The sequence below is a fragment of the Psammomys obesus genome, unplaced genomic scaffold, assembly GCF_907164565.1.
Source record: "Psammomys obesus unplaced genomic scaffold, mPsaObe1.curated_primary_1811, whole genome shotgun sequence".
Taxonomy (NCBI): domain Eukaryota; kingdom Metazoa; phylum Chordata; class Mammalia; order Rodentia; family Muridae; genus Psammomys; species Psammomys obesus.
In genome coordinates, this window is record NW_026586173.1 from 14,084,981 (window position 1) to 14,099,819 (window position 14,839).

General features: G+C 49.9%; 1 protein-coding gene across 1 annotated transcript; it reads right to left on the reverse strand.

Moving 5' to 3' along the window:
* Positions 1 to 2,203: 2,203 nt before the first annotated feature.
* Positions 2,204 to 7,783, reverse strand: Mrpl4 (mitochondrial ribosomal protein L4). The gene is made up of 9 exons (XM_055601414.1): positions 7,621 to 7,783; positions 7,459 to 7,528; positions 7,206 to 7,356; positions 5,060 to 5,111; positions 4,115 to 4,232; positions 3,800 to 3,906; positions 3,600 to 3,709; positions 3,440 to 3,516; positions 2,204 to 2,847 (listed from the first exon to the last, which is right to left on the reverse strand). The coding sequence occupies exons 1-9, from the start codon at positions 7,675 to 7,677 to the stop codon at positions 2,702 to 2,704; spliced, it is 888 nt and encodes a 295-aa protein (XP_055457389.1). The 5' UTR covers positions 7,678 to 7,783; the 3' UTR covers positions 2,204 to 2,701.
* Between the last annotated feature and the right edge of the window lie 7,056 nt (positions 7,784 to 14,839).

Genomic DNA, 14,839 nt, shown 5'->3' on the forward strand with positions numbered 1-14,839 from the left:
GTACATTAAGACCTAGTATCACTTTCTTAGGATGCCTTTTCCCTCCTGGCATTGGCAGAAGGTCTCTGTGTGGAGGGACAAGTTCTGACTTCTTTTTTTTTTTCAGTGTGGGTGTTGATGGATCTTACTGTTTCCTTCAAGTTCTAGTGTGGGTGTAACTAGCTGTGTGTCTATACAGCTCTCCACTTAGGCTGCCCAAGACACCACAGAGACTGGGCTCGTGTCAGCACACCTGTGACTTATTCCAGTGGCTTGTTTGGTGGGTTTTGTTTTCTGTAGCAAGGTTGTCCTGAACACACTTGTAGACCAGGTTAGCCTTGAACTCAGAGATGTGCCTACCTCCAGAGTGTTGGGATTAAAGATGTTCACTTGGCTTGTTTATTTCTGAGCAGAGGAAACTTAAGTTTATTAAGAAATAAGAACTGCCAAGGGTGAGGAGTCCAGGACAGGAACACTCTTTAGTTTTTGAAAGAGTCTGTGGTAGCTCAGACTGGCTTCAAGCTGTGCAGCCAAGGGTGACTTTTTCAACCTTCCCTCCTGCTTCTGCCTCAATGTTGGAATGACAGGAGAGAGCCACGCCTGCATGGCCTTACTTTGTAGCTCAGGCTATCCTTAAAATGACAGTTTTCCAGCCTGTTTCCAAAGCGTTGCCATAGAGCATGTGCCACACCCGGCTTTTGTGGCTTTTGTTTTTCTAGTTGCAGTGTGGATATGTTGAGCCAGAAGAGGGCTGGCAGACGCAGGGTGTGACTGAGGCTGCCTAGCTGTACACACAGTAACAGAAAGCAGTCCCAGTCAGCTTCGGTCCTTGTTCGGCCAGACAGCGCTGGATGTTTTCTTTGTGAAACATGTCCATTCTCTGGGGGCCTCCACCTCACATCTTCCTCATTTTAAAAAAATATTTCCTTAGCTTTCGAGACAGGGTTTCTCTGTGTAGCCCTGTCTGTCCTGAAACTTGCTCTATAGACCAGGCTGCCCTCAAACTTGGGAGATCTACCTGCCTCTGCCTCCTGAGTGCTGGAATTAAAGGTATGTTTCACCACTGTCCAGCTTAAATTATTCTTTTGTGTGCGTGTGTGTGCATAAGGATGTCTGACCCCGTGCAACTGGAGTTACAGATAGTTGTGAGCTGACACCTACATAGGTGCTGGAAATTGAACCCAGATCCTTTGGAAGAGCACTCACTGCTCCTAACTGGTGAGGGTTCTCTCCAGCCCTCACTTTTCACTTATAATTCTGTTATCTTTGGTAAAAATAAAATTATGTATGTGTAACCGGACATAGCTGTGTATGCCTGTAATCTCTGTACTTGGGAGAGACAGCCCCTGCAAAGAACTCAAGGAGGGGCTGGGGTTGTAGCTCAGGGTCACAGTGCCCATCTAGACACAAGACCCTGGCTCTACCCCTAATGCCACAGGAAACTTTTTCTCATAAGCCCTTTAAAAAATAGTTTTAAGATTTATTATTTATACAGTATTCTGCCTTCATGCCAGAAGAGGGCACCATATCTCACTCTAGTTGGTTGTGAGCCACCCTGTGGTTGCTGGGAATTGAACTCAGGCCCTTTGGGAGAATAGCTTGTTCTCTTAACCTACGAACTATCTCTCCAGCCCGCCCTTTTAAGTTTTAAGTAATTTGTTTTCTGTACTCTGGGTACATGCCATGTCTGTGCACCAAGTTTGTGCTTTGTGCCAGAGAGGCCAGAAGAGGGCATCTGACTCCTGGAACTGTAGTTGAAGATGGCTACGAGCTAGAGCTGCTGAGACTCTAACTCCAGTCTTCCAGCCCACATTTTTTTTTTTTTTTTTAAGATTTATTTATTGTCTATACAACATTCTGTCTGCCTGCATGCCAGAAGAGGGCCCAAGACCTCAGTATAGATGGTTGTGAGCCACCATGTGGTTGCTGGGAATTGAACTCTGGACCTCTGGAAGAGCAGCCAGTGCTCTTAACCTCTAAGCCAACTCTCCAGCCCCAGCCCACATTTTTAAAACTGAGAATATAGCTAAAAGGTGGTGGTTCACTCCTTTAATTGCAGCACTTGGGAGGCAGAGGCAGGTGGATCTCTGTGAGTTTCAGGCCAGAGGGAGTTCTAGGACAGCTGGGCTACACAGAGAAAACCTGTGTGGAAAAACAACAACAACAAACACTACCACCATCAACAAAAACATACCAACAAAAAACCCTGAGAATACCGGAGAGGTCTCTTTAAACAGGTTTATTTATCACGAGAACAAAAGCCATTGGCTTGTCTGATTCTGTGCCTGAAGGGAGCTATAAGGAAGTGTGCCTGGCATCCAGGTGGCAGACCCTCAGAGAGGTAAGAGTGCAGCCTGCTGGCCTGGCATCTAAGCAACTCCAACACCTGCCTCAGCAGGAAGTAATTCCTCCTGGCAGTTTGTATCAAAGCAGGCTGCGCTCTGGAGGAGAGGTACCAAGGATGTCCAGCACTGGATGAACAGCCTAAGAGCTGATGGGATCCCACAGCAGTGACCAGCTCCATTCCAGTCTTGTGAAAAATAAGGCTTATTTTTAACGTAACAAAAGAGCTCCCAGGCAGGTACTCATCCTGGTTCTGTGCAGTTATCCCCTTGTGGCAAAAAGGCCCAGCAACTTCCAGGGAACAGATTTTTTTTGCAGGATGGCTGGTACCCTAACCTGGCTGCCGAGGGGGACAGCCCCGTGGGTGGCCAGGGCGGGGTTAGGGGAAGTCATTGTAGGGCAAGCGGAAGGGGTAGAGTGGTGTGTATCTTGAATCTTGCCAGAGTAGCTTGTCCTCCAGGAAGGCGATGGAGGGCAGGGTGAGGACCAGCGTCTGGTGTTTGAGCATGCTGTACACATTCAGGCCTGGGATGTGAGGACATGGTAAGAGCATCACTGCCCTCGAGTCTGCCCCAACGCATCTTATCGAAGCCCGTGCCCTTGCCCTTCTCTGGGGTACACTGCTAGTCCTCAGATCCCACATCAGCTGCTGAGCAGCTAACCGCCTTCACATCTGCCCAGTATCTGTGAACCCCATGTCCCACTTCAATGAGGACCTAGCAAGTGGAGAAACTGGATCACCAGGAAACCAGAATCACCTGGAATTAGTGTGACAGGAAGGAAAGGAGAGGACAGCAGGATCAGCTCTCACCCACGGACTCATGGGCTCCCTCTTCAGGTTGTTTGTGGAACAGACTTTAATGGGCATGACCCTGGAGTGCTTCCTTCAGAAGGGGCAGCTGAAGGATGGAGGAGTGGCTCTGGGCAGAGCCCATGCCTAGCACAGGAGGCCCCAAGCCCTGGCTTCTAACCCAGCATCACAACTAAATGGTAAATTCTTAGACATGCCATTCAACCATGTTGTGAGAGGTGCTGGGTTTGAACTGCCCAAGATTAACAGTGGGATGGTGCCAGTTTGTTGCAGGGTTCTGGGGTAGGGCCTGAACCCATCACTCACCAACCGCAGGGATCAGGTTGAAGGTTTTGAGGCCTGAGGTGGCTGCCAGGATGTTCTTGGGCATCTCCTCATATGTCCTAGAACAGAATGAGGCTGAGCGGTGAGCCTGGCAGGACGGGGGACTTGGCCCCCACTCCCTCACCCTGCCCTGCATCCTCACAAGTCTACGAGGAGCACGGTGCTCCCCCAGCGGCGGTATTTGGCCAGCTCTGTCAGGTACTGGGGGTCTGCCGTGGGCAGCTCCAGGGAATCCACAATGCGTAGGTCATCCTGTGGAGAAAAGCAGGACCTTGGACTCCAGCGCAGAGCCCAGCAGCCACAGCCACCAGCCACTTTCCCTCCCAGGCACTGAGAGCATACCTGCATCAGCTTGACCGTCAGGGCCGCCTTGAGGCCCAGCGCCCGCACCTTCATGGGCAACATGTAGTAGTAGCTTGTAGGGCCCCGGGGACCGTGGGCTACGCCTCCTGCAGGGACAGTGGTTTGTGAGCAGGTGCTGGTCACTGCTGCTCTAGGACATCAGACATCAGCTTGATGGCTGGCACAGGGTGGTGGAGCGGATGATGAACAGGAGCCAGGGGAGCTGGGAGGGGCCAGAAAATCCCACGAGGTAGCATGGGAAAGGTGGGCAGTGGGCACCTATACAGAACTCCCTTCCCACCGGGCCCTACTTACCTCCCCGCCACAGGGGGGAACGGATGCTGCCATGCCGGGCACGGCCACTGCCTTTCTGTTGCCAGGGCTTGCGACCACCACCACTCACCTCAGCCCTGGTCTTGGTCTTAGCATAGCTCTGTGTGTACAAAGGGTGTGGGGGTGAGGTTCACACAAATGGCAGTGAAGATCTTAGGGAGGCAATGGGAGAGTGAAGGGACCAGAGTTCCCCCTTGTGAAGCAGGGCTCTGCTGTCCCAGTCACAGGAGCTGTCATTTCTGAGTCCTACCTTGTTGGGCTGAGACCAAGGCCTCACTATATAGCCCAGGCTGACTGAATTTTCAATTTTCCCCCCTCAGCCTCTATAGTGCTGCAATTATAGGCAGGAGCCATCCCACCTGCCTCCTTGTTGACTCTTGAATGTTCTTGGCTCTGCTCTCACTGACTAAATGGTAATGCTAGGCTCTGTGTGGTCTTCCGCAGAGCATTAACACACGCTGTCCCTATTAATCTCTACTCTAGTTGCTCTGCCTTGTCAGCTAGCTAAGTCGGACCTATGGACAGAATAAGTTAAATGTCCCTTTGTGGCTGGAGCATGGCTGAGCAGTTGAAATCCCCAAGTGGGGTGTTGCTGGGTTATTAACAGGGCAGCTGCCGGGCCACTGAGGCCCTGGGCTCATCACCCAGTGCACCTACACTAAGTGCCTGTCCCTGGGGAGAATGCTCCCAGTGCTGTGTGCCAGTCTAACTACTGATTTTCGGCCACCTCTCCCACTAGACTGTGAGTCTTCAGGGCAGGGATCTGGGGAGCTGCAGCCCCCTAACACAATACCTACAGTGATGGGTGCTGAACTATGACCCGAAGGGTCCAGGCAGACAAGGCTTGAGCTGGGTTCTTTCCAGAGAGCACACTCAGAGCCCTCTGAGCCCAGTGGGACGCTCTGCCATGCTACTCAGGGCACTCACGATTCTCTTGAAGTTCCTCTGCCAGATGGCAACCTGGTGCAGAATGTCCAGCCTGGAAAAGGGAAGGGAGCCCTGAGAGGGACACCGCAGCTCAAACTCTCCCACACCCGCATCCCAGGACAGCAAACCTGGCTCTTCCCCCAAAGGAGGGAGACCACAGCTGACACCACCTCGACTCAAGCCAGTCTCTGTACTATGGAGTCCAGCCGGCCAAGGTTGGTCGCTGTGCCTGACCTCCTGGTATGCAGGAGGTTGAGGCAGGAGGATGGAAAATTAAAGGTCTACCTGTCATTCACGATAAGACTCCACCTCTAAAAACCAAAGTGTGGAGTTGAACATCAGGACCTTTGTACTTGGTCTCTCTCTGTTTCTCTCTCTCACTGAAATGTTCTTGGCTGGTTTCTGCAGGTTCAAGCTCAAAATATTCAAGAGGTAGGTAGGTGTGTATCTGTGTGTGTGTGTGTGCGCATGCGTGTGTGTGAGGAGAGGGGGTCTAGAGAGATGGCTCAGTGGTCAAGAGTACTTGCTGCTCTTGTATAGACTCAGGTTCAATTTTCAGAACCCATAATAGCTCACAGCTGGTTTTCACTGCATTTCTGCCATCTTCCTTCTTCTGGCCTCTGAGGGCACTGCACACATGTGGTACACACATTCGGGCAAACATTTGTACACACAAAAGTCTCAATATTTTTTAAGTAAACAAAAGCAACAGATAATACAGAACCCGGAAACACAGGTGAGAATGCCTGGCATTACATGGACAACCCTGGGTGCTGGTCTTTGATTTCTACCTTATTTGAGACAGGGTCTCTTTCCTGCTGACGCTACTGTCACACGAGCTGGCCTTGGGGCTTCGAGGGACTCTCCTGTCTTCGCCTCCCACGTCCAGGCAGGAGTGCTAGCATTATAGATACACTCCACCACATGTGCCTTTACATGGGTTCTGGGAGCCAAACTCAGGGACTCATTTTCATGTGGCAGATACTTTACGCACGGCGCTGTCTCCCCAGCCCTTTATAATATATTTAGCCTGATATGTCTATGTATTTTGTCCTTTCAGTATTCAACACCAAATGTGTTTCAAGTAAACAGTGGCCAAATGCTACTCGTGCCAACTGTGTGGGGGCAGTATGTGGAATAAAAGCAATCCTGTGGGCGAATGACATGGCTCAGTGGGTAGGGGCACTTGTAACCAAGCCACACCCACACAGTGAAAAGAGAAAACCAGCTCCTGCAAGTTGTCCCCTCACTGTGACACATACACTCAAACAAAAACCCGAAGTTCATTATGGAAATGGCAAGAAGAAAGTTGCAGCCTGGCATGGTATTCTACATACCGTTAATACCAGCACATGGGAGGCAGAGGCAGGAGGATCTCTGAGTTCAAGGCCATCTTGGTCTACATGACAGGGACATACCTGCAAATGACAGCCAGGGATAAACACTGAAATCTTGTCTCGAATAACCAAAAAACCCAAAACTTTTTATGTATTTGTGTGCTCTACCTGTATATATAAGTATGCATGTGCATCGCATGTTTGCCTGGTGTCTCTAAAGCCGGAAGAGGGCATCAGTGCCTACAGAACCGCAGTTCAGATGGTTGTGAGCAGCCATATGGGTGCTGAGATCCTGTTTCAGCCTTTTCAGGACTGTTACTACAGGCACATGCCAACTAGTCTGGCCTCCTTAGCAGTCGTTTTTGAAAAAGATAATTCATGTTAACAGTATTTTTATTTTTTACTTATGGTGTCGCCACAAACCAGCACAGGCTGGCCTGAAACTCACAATGCAACCTTGACCATTAATTTCTTGACCCTCCTGTCTCCACCTGCACAGTGCTGGGTTAGAGGTGTGGGTGTTGACAGTGGAAGGGAACCTGGGCCTGGTGCGTGCTAGGCAGGCCCTCTAACTGTGCACATCCGCAGCCCTAATGAATCCTTGAGAATTCCCTGCGTGCTAGATTAATCATCAACCAACTTGATCATCGACCGACTTCTTGAGTTCTGACAAAACGGGGACCCAGGCACAACAGAGCAAGGCAGGCTGTAATAGGCCAGGGTGGTAGCAGGGCTGTGTCCTTCGCCCTCCCGCCCTGCAGTGGGGAAACTGTCACGTAGAGAATCCGAGGCATGGTGCTCCCACTCACCGGGGCGCCGTGGCAAACACATCAGGGTGCAGCTCCGCCAGGCCGACGCGCTCCTGCTCGAAGCCTCGCAGAGACTCGACCCAGGCCTGCACCGGGCGTCGGTGCGCCGGGATCCGGAGCTCACACTTCCGCAACACGGGATCTAGGAGACCTTGAGGGGTGGGGAAGGAGCTCTCAAGGGTCAGGATCAAAAGTCAACACCTTCGGTGCCATCCTCCCCAACTTTGTGCCAAGGTATAATCCCGGCTGTCACCTGGGCTATTATCCCCCGGCTCCGAAAACTCGTCCGGCCGCGCCGCGTCTTCTGCTAGCGAGTTAAGGACCTGGAAAACGACAGGCAGGGGCTAGAGACGCTCCCGCAGGGTCTCAACTTTTGACCTCCGACCCTACCCTGACCTCAGTTCGGTGCCCTTACCCGGGAGCCAGAGGGTCGAAGACAGGCCTGCAAAGCGGCCCGGTACAACCGGAGCATCTCGGATCTAACCCCGCAACCCGGGAGGTCGCGGCGCCTACGGACGCTTGCGGCGATGACTGATGACGCCACACGTGCGACGCCGCACGTCACGAATACGACTCCGCGGCCATCCGCGCCAGAACGCAAAGCCTGCTAAGGCCGGTGAGCGCCACTTAACGGCAGGAAGCCCCGCCCCCAGCAGAACGGGAGCCGGTGAAGTTGCTCGAGCCCGGAGACGAGCTTTCGCTTTAGCCAGTACCTGGCCAATAAGCATTAGCCTTTTTGTTTGTTTGTTTTGTTTTTACAAGACAAGAGTTTCTCTGAGTAGCCTTGGCTGCCCTCGCTTTGTAAACCAGGTTGTCCTCGAACTTGCAGAGATCCGCCTGCCTCAGCCTCCCAGAGTTCTGGGACTACAGGCTTGCGCCACCATGCCCGGCAGCATTTTTTCATTGACACTGGACAAGCCCCCGGCTGCTCTCCTTATTTTGCCTACAACTTTTTTTCGGCGTCTTTCTTTTCCTTTACCTTGTTGTGATTTTTTTTTTTTTCTTTTTTTGGTCTTTTATAGTCAGGGTCTCACTATTGAATAGCCTGGAACTCGCTGCGTAGCCCAGGGTGGCCTCGAACTGAACTGAGAGCCACCTGATTCAGCCTCCGGAGTGCTGAGATTAAAGTTATATGCCAGGCCGGACAGTGGTAGTGCCTCCCTTTAATCCTTGCTCTCGGAAGGCAGAGGCAGGTGGGTCTCAGTGAGTTTGAAGCCAGCCTGGTCTACAGAGTGAGTCCAGGTCAGTCAGAGTGAAACCCTGTCTGGAAAATTAAGGAAAAAATAAAATAAAAAGGTGTGTGCCACAACGTCTGGCTTCTATTCTTTGCTTTTTTGATATATATGTACTTCTTTTGTATTGTTGTTGTTTTATACAGGTTTTCTCTGTGTAATATTCCTGGCTGTCCTGGACTTTTGCAGACAAGGCTGGCTTCGAACTCACAGAGATCTTCCTGCCTCTGCCTCCCGAATGCTGTGATTAGGCATTTGACACCACACCACACGCAGCCTAATTTATATTTGTGTGTGTGTGTTTAAGGAAGAGGACAGAGTTGGAGCTTTCCTTCCACCTTGTGAATTGAACTCAGGTTATCTGGTTTGGTGGCCAGCCACCTAATCTGCAGAGCCATGTCAAAAGCCCTCCTCCTCCTCCTTTTCTTTTTAAACAAGGCTTCTCTATGTACCCAAGGCTGACCTTGAGTTCAGAGTCTACCTCCCTCAGCCTCTGCTCACGTGCTTGTCTGAATCTAATTTTCTCTGTTCTCTCTTTCTGGTGTGTGAGGAGTCTGACTTGGCTGGCCTTAAACCCTGTGTAGTTGAGGATAACCTTGAACATTTGATTCTGGCTGCCTTCACTTCCAGAGCCTTGGGATTGTAGGTGTGTGCTGCCGTGCCGGTTTATTTGGTGCTGGAGTTCAAGAGCTTTGCGAATGTTAGGCAAGCCCTCTACCAGCTGAGCGATCTCTCTGGCCCCTGTGGATTTTTCTTATTTGTTGAAACAGGACTTCAGTATGTAACCTTGAATTTGAGATCCTCCAGCCTCCTCTTTCTAAGCGTGTTTGATGCTTTAAATGAAAGACTCCTGGCAGAAAGCTTTCAGGACTTCTTTGGCCTATTTAGATTCTCCAGGGGACAATATTTTCTTCTGGAATTCCTCCCATCAGTTCTCCACACACATCCAATCCAGGATCCTACCCCCTCTCACACATTCTAGGACGCTCCAGGGACTGGAAAAAAGTCACTTGATGACCAGATCTTTATCACCTCACTAAGAACCTCTCCAAAAATAATCTAAATGATCAAGGTGGTGGTTTTGTCTCTGTTCCACACTTAACCTTCAGGGGGCGCTGAGAACTCACACCTGGCTCCCGACCGTCCACTATGAAGTCTGGACAGAACTTGGAACTTGGACAGTGGTCTCTGAGCCAACTTCCTTTTCACCACCTGGATAATGGCAACATTCTGAAACTTTAGTGAGTGAGGAATACAAAGGGTGGAATTCCTGGCACGAGATGAGAATTCAAGAACCAGCATTATTGATTCTAATATTAAAAGGAGTCTTGTGATCAAAGATACAAGAGAAGTCCTAGGCAGAGGCAGGTAGATCTTGCATTCAGGACACCCTGGTCTACATAGTGAGCTCCAGGCCAGGGCTACACAATGAGACTCTGTCCCAAACAGCACAAAACAAAACTCCCAAACCCAACCACACACACAACCAAAGGGGGGGGGGGGACAGCAACCACTACAACAAAACAAGAGGCACAACACACTAGTGGCTCAGACCCTGGAGAATTTAATTATCGGGCTAAATGTGTTTCTGGCTTTTGTTGTACTTTCTGCATTTATTATTAGTTTGTTTATTTTGAGACTGATTTCATGTAGCCCAGGCTAGCCTGGAACCTACTATGTAGCTGGGTTCAGACATGAAGCCCTGATCCTCCTGCCTCCACCTCCCCAGTGCTGACATGGCTGTCTTTTGGCACTCTGCTGTGTTATGCGGTGCTGAGGCTGGAAGTCCAGGGCCTCCTGCTTGTTAGGCAAGCACCCTTCCCACTAAGCCCCAGCCCCAGCATCATACACACATACAGTAACATTAAATGCATTTTAGGAACAAACACAAACAGACGTGGACGTTGAGAGATCTCCTTGTCACAGCAATTTAAGATTTGTTGCTCATGTATGCAGTGTAGGATAGCAGGGTCATATGTTAATGCTATTTTTAGTGTTTTGAGGAACCTTCCTTCTGTTTTCCATAAAAGCCCTGCACATTTGCATTTTCCCCACTGTGGAGTTCCCCTTCCTCTGCATCCTCAGCAGCTCTCTTGCTTTCTTCTCCTGTGGTCCCTCTGTCTGAGGAGTGATACCCTCCTCTGTGGTTTTGATTTGGTTTGATTGCCGACAGTGAGCACGCTTTCATATATACTGTGTGCCGGCTTACCTTGTGGTTTTTATTTTATTTTGTGTATTTTTAGGGTTTTTTTTTTTGCTTTTTTGTTGTTGTTCCTCTGTAGACCAGGTCCGTCTCAAACTAACAGAGATCTGCCTGCTTCTGCCTCTGCCTCTCAGGTGCTAGGATTGAAGGTGTGTCTCACCACGCCTTGCTATTTTTACTTTTAAATTATGTGTGTGTGTGTGTGATTCTTTATGCACAGGAGTGTAGTGGGTACAGAGGCCAGAATGGGGTGCAGGACCTCCTGAAACTGGAATTACAGATGGATGTGAGTCTCCCAATATAGGGGCTGGGAACCAAAGTTGGATCCAACAAACTCTGGAAGAGCAGCAAGCACTCTTATTCTCTGAGCCATCTCTTCAGCCCCAGTAGTTTGTGATTTAAAAGTTCTTTTAGAGGCTGGAGAGATGACTCAGCTGATAAGAGCACTGGCTGCTCTTCCAGAGGACCAGGGTTCAGTTCTCAGCAACCACATGGTGGCTCACAATCATCTCTATCTCTAATTCCAGGAAATACAGTGTCCTCTTCTGAGATTCAGAGACCTCATAAATGCTGTGTACAGACATACATGCATGCAAAAACATCCATGCATATGAAAGAATATAAATCTAAAATTTTCATATACAATTTATTTTTATTTATTTATTTTATGTGTTTTGCCTATATGTATATGTCTGTGTGAGGGTGTTGGATTCCCTGGAATTGGAGTTATAAACATTGTGACCTGCCATGTGGGTGCATGGAATTGAACCCAGCTCCCTTGGGAGAACAACAGCTCTTAACCTCTGAGCCATCTCTCCCATCCCCTAAAAATTTTGTTTCTCTATGTAGATCTGGCTGTCCTGGAATCACTCAGTAGACCAGGCTGGCCTTGAACTCAGAGACCCTCCTGACTCTGCCTCCCCAGTGCTGGGATTAAAGGTATGAGCCACCAAGGCCTGGCTCAGGGTTTTCATTCTATCACTGGTACTGGGGTTGGACCCCAGGGCCAGGTCTGTGTGCATGCTGGACTCATGTTCTTTGTACTTTGTTTGTGTCTGCTCTTTATTTGTCACACGTGGAGGTCAGAGGACAACCTGAGAGAGTTGTTGGTTCTTTTCTACCACGTGAGTTTAAGGGATTGAACTCAGGTCACCTGACTTGGCTGCTAGCACCTTTATTTGCTGAGCCATCTTACCTGCCCTTGTTTTATTTTTTGAGATAGGTTCTCACACTGCAGCTCAGGCTGAGCTAGTACTCATCTATGTCAGGCTGGCCTCCTACCTCTGTGTCCCCAATGAGAAACCCTGAGAAAAAAAAACCACTGAGAAACCCTGTCTCAAAACAAAACAAAACAAAACAAACAAACAAAAAAAAAGAATGAAAACCCTGCCTCTTCTATGGCGTGTTCTGTGACTACATCATAAAGAGCTATGACTCTCTTTCCCAGCCAGCATAGGAAGCATCTGTGTCCCTTCAGATGCGATTGTGTGTTTAGAGGTGTGCATGCTTGTCTGTGTGTGGGGACCAGAGGTTGACATCCGGTGTCTTCCCCAGTCACCCTCCAGCTTATTTCTTTCTTTCTGAGACAGGGTCTTATCTGTAGCCCTGGCTAGCATGGAACTCAGCTATGTAGACCAGGCTGGCCCAGAACTAAGAAATCCTCTTGCCTCTGTCTCTCCAGTGCTGGGTAAAGACGTGACACCGCATCCAGCTTCGGGTCTTGCTCATGTGGCAAGCATCTTACCCTCCATGCCTTCTCCTGCGTTCCCTGGTTTGTGAAAAATTAAACACATTAATTACTGCATGTTTCACAGGCAGGCACTCAATACTTAACGGCACATGTACATATAGGAACCTTACAGTTTTAATACGTGGATTTATGTATGTGGATATGGAGGCCGCAGCACACGTGGAGGTCAGAGGTCACCTGTGGGAGTTGGCTCCCTTCCACTCTGTGGTTCTCAGGGCTCATCAGGCTTGTGGCAGGCCCTTTCTGTTCTTTTATTTTTGAGGTAGGGTCTCATGTAGCCTAGACTGGCCTAGAAGGCTTCATCCTCCTGCCTCTACCTCCCCATGGGATCACAGGTGAGCTCTACCAGTTCATTTTGTTGTCATTGTTGGCTTTTGTCTTTGTTTTTAATGGGATCAAGTTGACCCAGGTTAGCCCTGAACTCACGTGATTCTCCTGCCTCAGGGATGGGATGACAGGCTAGTGCCACCATGCCCCTTCGCTAGTTGATTCCCATGCAGACTGGCATGTTTGCCTGTGCTGGGAAAATCTCGCTTTCCTGTCCCACAGAAGAATGTCAAGCAGTGAGTTAAGGACCTGTCCACCACCTGCTGTGACCTACCGGGGAGGAATGAAGGAGAAGAATGGAGAGGAGGCCTCAGTGAAGTCTGTGGTAGGGGAGGGAGTGGGGGCAGGGGGTGAGGTCTCTTCAGAGGTCATGAAGGGCAACAGGGCAGTAGGGAGCCTTCCCTGGGTCATAATGACATCTGCTTATTAAGGATCTGTGTGAGGAGCCCTCTCTACCACGCTGGCAATCGTGGTGATGGACCCTAGCTGCTCCAGCTGCTTCAGTCCCGCTGCTTCCCTTCCTGGCACACCCCCCCCCCCCAATCCATGATGAGGACTTTGACCTGAAGATAAAATGTATGCCTGCCTGAGGGAATGGACACAGCTGTGAGGGGCTGGGGAGGTGGTCCAGCCGGTAAGAGCACTTGTTCTGCCAGACCTGAGTTCAAATGCCCAGCACCAACACAGAAAGCTGGGTATGGCAGCTCATGCCTGTAACCCAAGCCCTGGGGGGAGGGAGGGAGGGATGAGTGGTGCCTAAGAGCTCCCTGGCAGGCCAGCCTAGAGGAAATGGTAAGTAAGTTTCCCCGTTCTGTGAGTTAGTCTCAAGGGAATGGGGCAGAGAGAGTGATAGAGGAAGACACTCAGCGTTCTCTTCTGGCCTCCGCAGGTGGGCACATGGGAGGTGTGTGCGCCTGTGTGCCTATCAGGTCACACCACACACACACACACACACACACACACACACACACACACACACACCATACAAGTGAATATAGAGAAATAAATAAAGCGCAGCATGGTGGCACTCCCCTTAAAGGCAATAGGAAGGGTAATTTCTCTGGAGGCCAGAGGATAACCTGCAGGAGTCATGGCTTTCCCTCCACCGGGTGAGCTCTGGGAACCTAACTCAGGTCATGCTCCGGACAAGCGCCTTATCCTTTTTCACTGCCCCAAGAGCCTAGCTTTCAAACCCCCTGTTACCTCTGTAGTCATTTAGCAAGTAAGATGTGAATAACTTGCTTAGGTATATCTGCACATGTCTGTGTGTGTCATGGATGTGGCGGTCAGGAGACAGCCCAGGAGGTCATACTTCAGGCACCTCATATTTGAGACACGTTCTCTCATTGGCCTGGAACTTCACCATGCAGGCTAGCTTTGCTGGCCAGAGAGCTTCCAGGGACCTGCCCGCCACTGTCTTCCATCATGGGATTACGGACATGAGCCACTACACCCATCTTATAGATGGATAGAAAGAAAGACATTTATGTGTATGGATGTTTTACCTGCATATGTACATGTATGCCGCATGCATGCCTAGCCCTGGGAGGCCAGGCAAGGCATCCAGTCCTCTGGAACTGGAGCCATGAATGTTCATGAGTCACCATGTGAACTGGGAGTCGAACCCCAGTCATCTGGAAGAACAGCCAGTGTTCTTAACCGCTGAACCGTCTCTTCAGCATCCATACCCAGCTTTTGGGGAATTCAAACTCAGGTCCTTATTTTTTGTGAGGTGCTTAACTGATTGAGCTGTCACCTCACCCAAATAAATATGAACCAATGCCCTGAAGTTTGTTTGTTTGTTTCAGTTTTTTTAGACCAGATTTCTCTGTGTAGCCCTGGTTTGTCCTGGAACTCACCCTGTAGATCAGACTGGCCTTGAACTCACAGAGATCTATCTGCCTCTGCCTCTGCCTCCCAAGTACTAAGATTAAAGGTGTGCACCACTACTGTCCAGACTGGCCCTGAAGTCTTATAGACACAATGACAAACCCAGGAGACTGCCTGCCACTTGTTGGCTGGGGCCTCTGAAAAAGTGGTAAGCTTGGAGCTCTGGTTGTTTTGTCTGTTTTTAGTGTGTGTGTGTGTGTGTGTGTGTGTGTGTGTGTGTGTGTGTGTGTGT